Below are 9,666 nucleotides of genomic sequence, written 5' to 3' on the forward strand. Positions count from 1 at the left end.
CGTAACTTCTACTTGACATAGTTTGTTTTTTAAGACAAATTGTTTTTATAACTCAAAAAATATTTAAAACTATTATCAATTAATATAAAAATTAAATTTATTGTTGTCTTCAAGAGCTAAACTTTTTATTTTTGTGGCCTTCTTCCAAAAGAGATTGTACACCCATATGCTCGATGCATTGATTTTTCTTTGTCTATATAATATCCTAAATTCTTTATTTCGTTAGTTTTGACATCTACCCATAATTGAGTGAAACTTTTTAAGTTATCTATTTTTGAAGAGCTTAATTTTTAATAACATGTCTGGCACTCTTAATATTTTAATATTATTGATTTATAATCTGTTATAGTCTTCTGTAATATTTTCTTTTAAACATTTTAACTTTCATTTGTATCAGTTTGTCTGTTAAGAAGCTCTTATCTATCTTAACTTGCATATAATTGAGCTAATGCAGAAAAAATGTAACTGTATTGTTTCAAATTTCCTACTTAATTATTAATAGCGTGGTGGCACTCTTAAAAAAAGGTATGTTTATTCAGAGAACAATGCTTTTGTGTCTTATTTCGTAACTTAAAATATTGTCTGCATTAATTAATTAGCATATTTAAGTTCACTCCCTCAAACCTTCAAGTTTGAGTCCCAGAACTTGGAGATCCGTTTTTATTTCGCATGCTGTACATCATGTCATTTACAATTTTGTAAGTACAGCATCTTTAGTTGTTTAGCATGTCTTTAGATCGTGACTGGTAATTGAGAAGCTCAAGAAATGGAGAATGCAGATTACATAAAATATATTACAAAACACTAATATTCTAAAATCTTGATTTTAAAATATTTCAAGACCAGTCTTAGAAAAAATTTTAGACTCGTAGGTCCTTGACTTCTTGGGTATTTTGGTGGAATTCCTTGACTTTTCTCTGTTCTGTGGTCATCCTTCTATTAAATCTGATCACTCCTAAAATTCAAAGTTAGTGCAAAAAGTTTAAAAATAAAATTTACCGAAATTGCTTCCGTGTATTTATTTTACTGATATGTGAATATATATAGAGTGAATTCGCGATAACTCTAATCTGATTGGACTGACGAAAAACTTCGACATATCGGAAGTTCGACTTACCGTTAGTTTCGGTTTTGGACTTTCAAAATATTGTCCGATTATTTAATTAATGCTTATTAATTACAAATCTTCTAAATGCTTACAATATTTAAGAGCATTTTTCAGACAAGCCATTTACGATAAGACTGTTTGAAGCACTTTATGATACCCTGGTCCATTGGCTGCAACTTTGCTGTTGTGTTTTTCGGGAGAAACTGCAAGTTTACTGCTTTCAAATTGGGTAGATCACTATGCGCTGTGCATTTATCCATAAAGAGTATCACTTTTTTTTAGCGAAGAATTTCCGATCCAATTTTCTTACATAGTCTTCAAATAAAACTGATGTCATCCAAAACTTTTTGTTAGACTTGTAATCCAAAGGATACGTTTTTACATTTTTGAAACATCGGGGATTTCGGTATTTTCCGATAACAAGTAAGGGCAATTTCTCTGTCCCAGATGCATTTCCTCCAACTAGGACAGTCAAACGCTCCTTGCTCATTTTACCCTCTGAGCAGTTTTCATCCTTAAACATCATAGTCTTATTTGGAAGACATTTAAAAAGTAAACCCATTTCATCAATGTTGAAAACATCATTTTAACTGTATCCTTGAAGTAAATTGGTAACGTTTCATTGAACCACTGTTCACATACTTCAAGAGGGACAGCTTTAGCTTCTCCATGAAGAGTGCGAAAGACATTGTGTGTGTTGCAAAGGAAGGGGCAAGATATCAGCTCCTAGGTTTTTTTTCTTGCTTTAAAAGATCCAAAAAAAATCGAGTTAAAGGGAGTAAAATTCGAGTAATCAAGAATAATTAACATGAAATTGAAGATAAAAGGGTCAGGACCTCATAAAAAATTCGAGTTATAGTAATATTCGAGTTATCGTACTTCGAGTTATAGCGAATTGACTGTATAATGCTGATTGTTTAGCTTTAAAAATAATTTTGTTTTCTCTTCTTTTTTTTCATGAAGCACTTAACATATTAAATGTTTTATCTGTCTTTTTCTATAGCTTCAATAAATAGTTCATAGTTTTAGTTTTTAGTATAAAAAAAATGATTTAAAACTTTCTTTTAAGTTAAAAAGTGCTATTAATTACATTAATAAAAGTGTACAAGATAAGACTCAATAGTACATAATAAAACTTGTATTCATATTGTTTTATTAATGGGAATAACTGTTTATTCTTAAATAAATTTTTTTGCAGATGATCACCCGAGATATGTTTGAAGAAGTCTTGAAAGATCTTCAAGATGATGAATTTGTTGTGGTGACTGGCAGGACCACAATTCGATTATGTTCATAATTTTCTTCACTAATTCCTAAGACTGTCAGAAAAGCATTTTATGTTGAAAGTTTTAAATATTCATTTACTAAAATCATGTCCATTTTGTGGAAACTGAGTTATGGTATTTTATATATTGCAAAACTCTTATAAATGTTTTGTACTGTATTTTGATACCTTGTAATTTACTTCTTTATTGTTCAAACAAAACAAAAAAAAAATTAAAAATATTTTGTGTATGTTCTTCTGTGAGTGTTATTAAAAAGTTTAAAAATAATCTCATATTTTAGTCTCATTCATACTCTCTCAACAAACTATTTGAACTTACTCTTAACATGTTGTGTAGCATTTTTAAAAAGTGCTTATTTTTGATTTACCTTTTTCAAAGGTGCTTTTTTTTTATATGGGGCTTGCAAAAAGTGCTTAACTTTATTGATTTTATGTTTATAAATTAAGAATTTTAAACACTAGAGAGAAAAAAATTATTACTGCACAGATCCTAATTGTGATTTTTTTTTAAAGTGATTAAAAATATTTTTGAGTGCTTAAAAGGTACTTATTTTTTGTTGAAAATTCTGGCTAGGCACCCTGCTTTAGTTATTTAAATTTTTTTATCATCAGCCTAAGTATGTTCATAATCACACACTTTTGTGTAACATATGTTTTTGAAATCCTTGTCAAAAAAGTATGCACTTTGAGGTATTATATTAATATTTGTGAAAATCTAGCACTTCACTTCACAAAAAAGCAGGGCTAAAATGATTAAGGCCTGTTTCAATGCTGAAAGAAACAGGAAATTAGAACCGTTACTTATTTTTCAACACCTTTTAGTTTTATTGGAAAACCAAATTGTCATTGATATTTTCAATCTGTCTTTCTCTCTAGTGATTTGACAATGTTTTTATTTCTTGTCCCTTAAATATTAATTTGCTTATTTTAGGTAGGGTTTCAGCAAATATAAATGCAGAACATACTAGATATAATTATTATTTTTATATCAGCAAAATTTTATTCACATCAAATTTTTAAAACTTTTGTTTTCAGAACATATTTTTAAAGAATTCCATATAAAGGTTATCAGGAAGAGCTTTCCTTTGAGTTCATGAGCTGTTGCTGTTTGTCTGTAATTTATTAATATAGTAAATTTTTCTGTCAGATTTTTTAAAATAAAATTAACAGAAGAAAAAATGCACTATGATTGTAAAATAACTTTGCCGACATATTACCTTCTGCTCAAGAATGATATTAAAAACGATTGTGTAGTTCTCACACTCAGAAGGCAAAACCCACGTTTTTATCGAAATGTAATCTTTGCACAAAATTCCCTCACACGGCATCCAGAGGGTCTTATATTTTATAATCGTCGTTGAAGAGCAGAGCGGACCCAATTTTTGAGTTTACGACTACTAATGTTCAACTACGTAACCTTGTAATTTTGAACCCAAACCAGAAGACAAGGGAACTCCTGGATCAAGTATTGGGAGAAATTTTGCCTTCGTGGAGGACTTCTTGATGGAACTAACCCGCATTTGCGTTACATGGAGAGGGAAACCACGAAAATCTGATGAAAAATTGCATGGAATAAATAAAATATGCTCTGGATTTTCATTGAAATATACCTGGAGAAGTCAGGGAATTTTTTTTCTGAAATTGAGTTGAAACCCTGTAAATGGTGTCCAAGGGAATCTAAAAACGTTGTGATTTGCACCACGAACCAGAGGTGAACGATTGGCTGCATCTGGACTAGATTCAACAGGTACTTGGTTAATGCTGTTCTGCAATGGAGGCTGTTATTTGAACGCAAGTACTGCAACTGGACACCCACTGAGTATAGACAGGTGGCTTTTTCCGGTTAATCAAGATTTATGCTCCATTGGACATAGTGTGAAACATCTGAAAACTAATAACCTGCAACATTTGCTGGTGGAGGGAGCATTATAATCTGGAGAATGTTTTTGTGCCATTTTCTGAGTGTACTAATTATTGCAAAAGACAATGGAATGAACACCTAAGATATGGGGATATCCTGGATATGGTTTAGTCAGATGACCCACCGAAAGTTCCAAAGTCACTCAATGTTAATTTCACCATCTCTCGAGAAGTAATTTAGCAAACTGAAACATTATTTTAACTTATTTAAAACTAGATTAGTTAAAACCCCCAAAAAATTTTTTTTAATTATTTTATAATTGATTCTGATAATAAAAAACTTTCAATTGTAAGTCAATCAAAAATTATTATGAAATATCTTCTATTTTTAAATTTAAAATTACATAGTTTTAAAAATTATAAAATTCGCAAAATTCATAATTCTAAATGCTATTGATCCTCTTTAAAGTAGTTTTCGAAAGAAGTTATGTGTGGGGAAATAGGACCAAAAATTCTTTGATTCTATCAATTAACTCTAGAGAATTACCTAAATAGAGTGAAAGTGCATAGTAACATTCTAGAAACCAGGGCTGATGGTGCTCCGGATTTCCGGAATTTTCGCTAACAGTGATCCGGAGATAGAAGGTCCAGACGTTTCAAAAAATCATTGATCACAGAAGTTTCCGAAAATCAAATTTTCAAAGGTGGAACTTAAAAAACAGTTTATTTTATTCGTTTGTAAGGGAGAGCCAGAGAGATGCTTTATAAGCTTATATTCATGATTAATATTCATTTTTTATCAGTAAATAGTTGTTATAATCATAAACTCAAGAAAGAAAGACATATTTGTTCATTTTAATTACTTCTTCAGGTCATCTTAGGTATGTGTAAATGGTAATTGTGTAGAATTTTAAATATATTTTAAGTAAACTAAGAAATATTGAGAAAAAGGAAAGAAACCTTGTTTAAATTTTTTAATTAAATATTTTTTTTTTTTTTAACTCAAGAAATTTTCCAGAATTTTGACTTGGGCTCGCAATCACCCCTGAGAAACTAAACCTTAGATCACCCTCTTGATTAAACAATTAGAATCATACCTACTGATTGGAACTATTCAATGTAAATATGGGTTTAAAAAAAATTCTAATCAGAGAGAATACGTTTTTGTGTCTAATTTTATAACTTCCTAACAGTGGACAGATACGAACCTCCCTGAAATGCGCTACTCTTGTTTCCATAGCAGCAAACGGCCTCAGACTTTGTGGCAAAGGGAGTTCTTAACGTAGACAAACTATACTACTCTACTTTTAAAAAAACTCCCAGGATAACTTAAGGAGTGACAGGGTACATAGCCAAATCTTTCAACAAAAAATGAGTACTATATACATTAACAAAATGCAAATTAATTTTCAAAGACTACATGATCATGATAAAATAACTAGTTTCTGACAAAGAACTCTTTTCTTGATTATATCAGTCACCATAAAAAAAAAATAGAGAGATTTTTCGGTTCGATTTCAGAAGCTGGAAAATGAAGTCTGAAATTGAGAATATCTTGCTAAGTGCAGCAGTTGCACACGAGAGTGCAATAATCTCACCGAACCCAGCTTAGTAGGCTCACATGCAGACTTGCTAGTATTTCATAAAACATGTAAAATGATTGACGCTTTAATACGCTACGGCACGCCGAAATAGATTGTGGTTGAAGGAATTGTGAAAACGTTGAATAGAACAATGTGTAAGTACGCTTTTTCATGTGGCGAAAATCGAAATGTTAAAGAAAAAAATATTTTCGAAAAGGGAAAATTAAGTACTTTTTAAAAACACCCAATGAAAAAAGTACCTTTAAGGGCTTTTAAAAAACCAAAATCGAAAATAAGCACTTTTTAAAAATGCCACCACCCTGCTATATAATGAGCATGTGGGTCTTTCCAAGTGGAAGATTTTCCGGAGCAAATTTTTAGTGAATTTGATTAAATCAGTGTTTAAGTTTAACAGAATTTCACTATTTGCCTAGAAATAATTGAGCGAATTAAAATATTGGATCTTGACAACAGGGATACTCTTATCCCATACCTTCATATCTTATTTACAAGTCAATAGGTAAAAACTGAATGCTGAGGACAAGCTGCTTTTGCTTTCCTCAGTGAAATAGATATCCCAAAATTACACATTGATAATTTTAAGCTACAAATGGTTTGTGGTCGCCCCCTTTTACATGGTAGACGCTAAACGTAGGGGGTTTGAACGGCGGTCAGCAGAAGGGGAGATAAGGAGTGATAGATTTATGAGGAATTAGAATGTAGAATGCCCTATCTTAACAATTTGTTCTTGTGGAATATAACATTTCTTTCAATTTGTTTTTGTGGTATATCTATTTCACTAAGGGATGAAAAAGCTGCTTTTTCCAAGCTTGTCCTCAGCCTTAATCCCAAGTACTCATTTAGTCAGCTCTCATCATCTCACTCTGAGCGTTTTAATTTACTGCCAAAAACAGATATTCTAAGGTTACTTGTAGCATGTTTATTACAAAATGCACTTTGAATCTTCTACTCCAAAAACTCACAGGCTATCCCTTAGAGCCTTTATTGGTTGGGTTCACTTAGCAAAATAAATCAACTACAGAATATGTAATCAAATAAGATGAAAACAAGATATTTCCCCCAACAAACCATATTTTTTTCAAAAATGTGACTTAACCTTCTGAGACTTAATTCTAAAATTGCATCTTAGCAAGCAAAAAGCTTATCATCAAATCATAAGTTATTCAGGTTTAAGTTTTGTATTACGCACCAAAGGTCACTTGACTTAAAATAACCATCTTCTTTATGTATGCCTCCATTTTAAAATCCCTATATTGTGTAACCTTAAAAAAAAATGATGAGAAAAAACAACGAGCTAAAAGCACATGGTGCTTAAACCTTTTACTATTTCTAAATACATCTTATAATAGATCTCTCAGTTAAATGATAAATGAAATAAAATTGTTTCAGTTTAATTTGCCAGACATTTATCACTAGTCTTTCAGGCATAAATTTGAAATACATCCAAAATTTAAAACAAAAACAAAATTCAAAAGAAAATATTCATTTTATAGCTGTTTTCATGATTACAGAATACAATAAAACAAAGAATATAAATACAAACAACACTTCAAGAAAACGCCAACTGGCTTTCTATGATTATACACAGAAATATCAATGTTTTATTGCTTTAATGTGTTGTCTGAATCATTTCATATTGGAAATTTTTTTATTTATGCAAACTAAAATCACTTTATAGATTCAAAAATAAATATATACTTCGATACTTGTGTATTAAAGGGGAAAACTCCATTTGGAATCAAAACATATTACGAAATACAATTTGTATTACAATATGTGCACATCACAAAATTACTTTGGGAGAAAGCAACAGAAATAATTATTATATCATCTAGGAATTTTTCTTAATGTATTAACAGTGTAGAAACATTGTTCAACTCGAGAGTAGTTATATCACTATTAAAAATCTGTAAAATATAAAAACTTGCATTAATTTTTAAAATTCATTCATTTTGCATTACATAAAAATGTCAAATTTTATAATTCATGACTGAATTATATACATTATTATCTATCTTTTTACTATTCTTTTACCATTTAACACTATATTTAGTTGCTGTTTTTTTTTAACCACTCCTTATTATCATTATTAAATATACACACATTACATAACAAAAGCATTTTTACTCCTACAATAAAATTATTGCATCATTTTATTTCTTATCAAATTATAAAATGATTCTTAAAAATTTTAGTTAGCGGTTTCTAAAATATCAAAACATTCTTTGATTGTGATTCTTTTTTTGTGCACACAATTACAATGAAAGAAATATTTACAAGCTAATTAGTAGCATCAACAATTTTACATGCTTAAAAAAAGTATGTGACAAAGAAACAGCCTGGTTTGCCATTAAGAGATTTAGGGTTTTAGAGTCATTATCTATTTATATCAAACTGAAATATTTGACAAATCTTCTCATAGATTGATACATTATAACTGAGGAAAATTTATTAAAAAATATATTAAACTGTATTTATAATTTGTTTATTTTATGGGAATAACTATAAATAATGTATTTTATTGATCTACAAAATGCTTTTTTATTTAAACTAGTATATTGTAATTTTTATTTTTTAGGGTTAAAATTATGATTTAATTACTCTTTTAAAAACTACCAAAATAAAATACCCTTTTAAAGCTTTTTCCACTTCCATTAGATTTGATTAACTTATAAGTCAACATAAGATATTGATTTTAAAACTTCACAAATAACTAATTTAATTAAGTCTAGAAAATTAACTTTTTGGGAGATATATTTTAGAAATAACAAGCAAAAATACAGATGAATTCAAAATTTTATTTAAATAAAGCAGCAATTTTAATCTAATGGTAATAAGCTAGCTTTATTTAATAAAAGGTGTTAGTGATTTACAAATTTCATTAAATATAATATAAATTCACTAATAAACATACACAAATTTAAAAATTTTATTACATAAAGCAATATTATGAATAAAATAAAAAGTAGTGAAACACGACTTTATTTAATAAAATTTTTAAATTTATAAACTCAAAAAATCCATAAACTCTATTTAAATAAATTGGTGATAATAAAATAATGTGGTAGACAAAACTGCATTATTAAATAAAAATTGTGGATTCATAAATTAAATATATAAATTGCCAGCAGATTACATTAGAAAAAAATCACAAAATTTTTTAAATAAAAAGAGGAGTTTAATATGAAAGTGTGAAAAACTATTTTATTTATTAATTTATATATGTTAATTTTGTTTGTTATATGTGTGTTAAACTGATAATATTTGAATTGTCAATTGAATTTTATGACGAAAACTAACATCTCATTTAGTTTCGTACAGTGAAAAATTCACAAATGATACAATATAAGTTTCTGCTACTGTCGAAATTGAAAAAAGAAATTTAAAAATAAAAACAGTTGAACCTTTCTGCAAACAACAAAATAATCTTTTCTTTTTTTTTAGTTTCAAATTTCTTAGAAGCATTCATATTGCATTAACTTCTTTTCAACCAATAATATTTCATAACACCGAGCTTTCAATTTTAAAATTAAATATTTGATGTTTACATTATATTAAATGTGTAACAATCGGAAAATAATGAAATACAAAGATTTCATAAAGTTAATGGTGTTCACAATGTTAATACTATAGAATAAGCACGCATCCCAGTTGAAGCTCTTGAAAATTTCATAAATATTAACAGATTTTAAAGATCATGCAGTTGATCTTAAATTTGAAAAATCATGCAATCTGTACTGTTGTACAAACACGTTAAAAGAAGTTAGCCTTTTCAACAAACAAACTTGAATAAGTCACATTTCGGCAAA

General features: G+C 28.7%; 1 protein-coding gene across 1 annotated transcript in view; it reads left to right on the forward strand.

The window, feature by feature from the left end:
• Positions 1–2,666, forward strand: part of dpa (disc proliferation abnormal) — a 48,926-nt gene extending 46,260 nt beyond the window's left edge. The window contains exon 20 of the mRNA XM_016054977.3: positions 2,307–2,666. Within this exon, the coding sequence (XP_015910463.1) occupies positions 2,307–2,405 (99 nt within the window). The 3' untranslated portion in view covers positions 2,406–2,666. The remainder of the gene's footprint in view (positions 1–2,306) is intronic.
• Positions 2,667–9,666: the final 7,000 nt, after the last annotated feature.

The sequence above is a fragment of the Parasteatoda tepidariorum genome, chromosome 3 (assembly GCF_982258835.1).
Source record: "Parasteatoda tepidariorum strain Cologne lab strain chromosome 3, Ptep-v5.0, whole genome shotgun sequence".
NCBI classification, from domain to species: domain Eukaryota; kingdom Metazoa; phylum Arthropoda; class Arachnida; order Araneae; family Theridiidae; genus Parasteatoda; species Parasteatoda tepidariorum.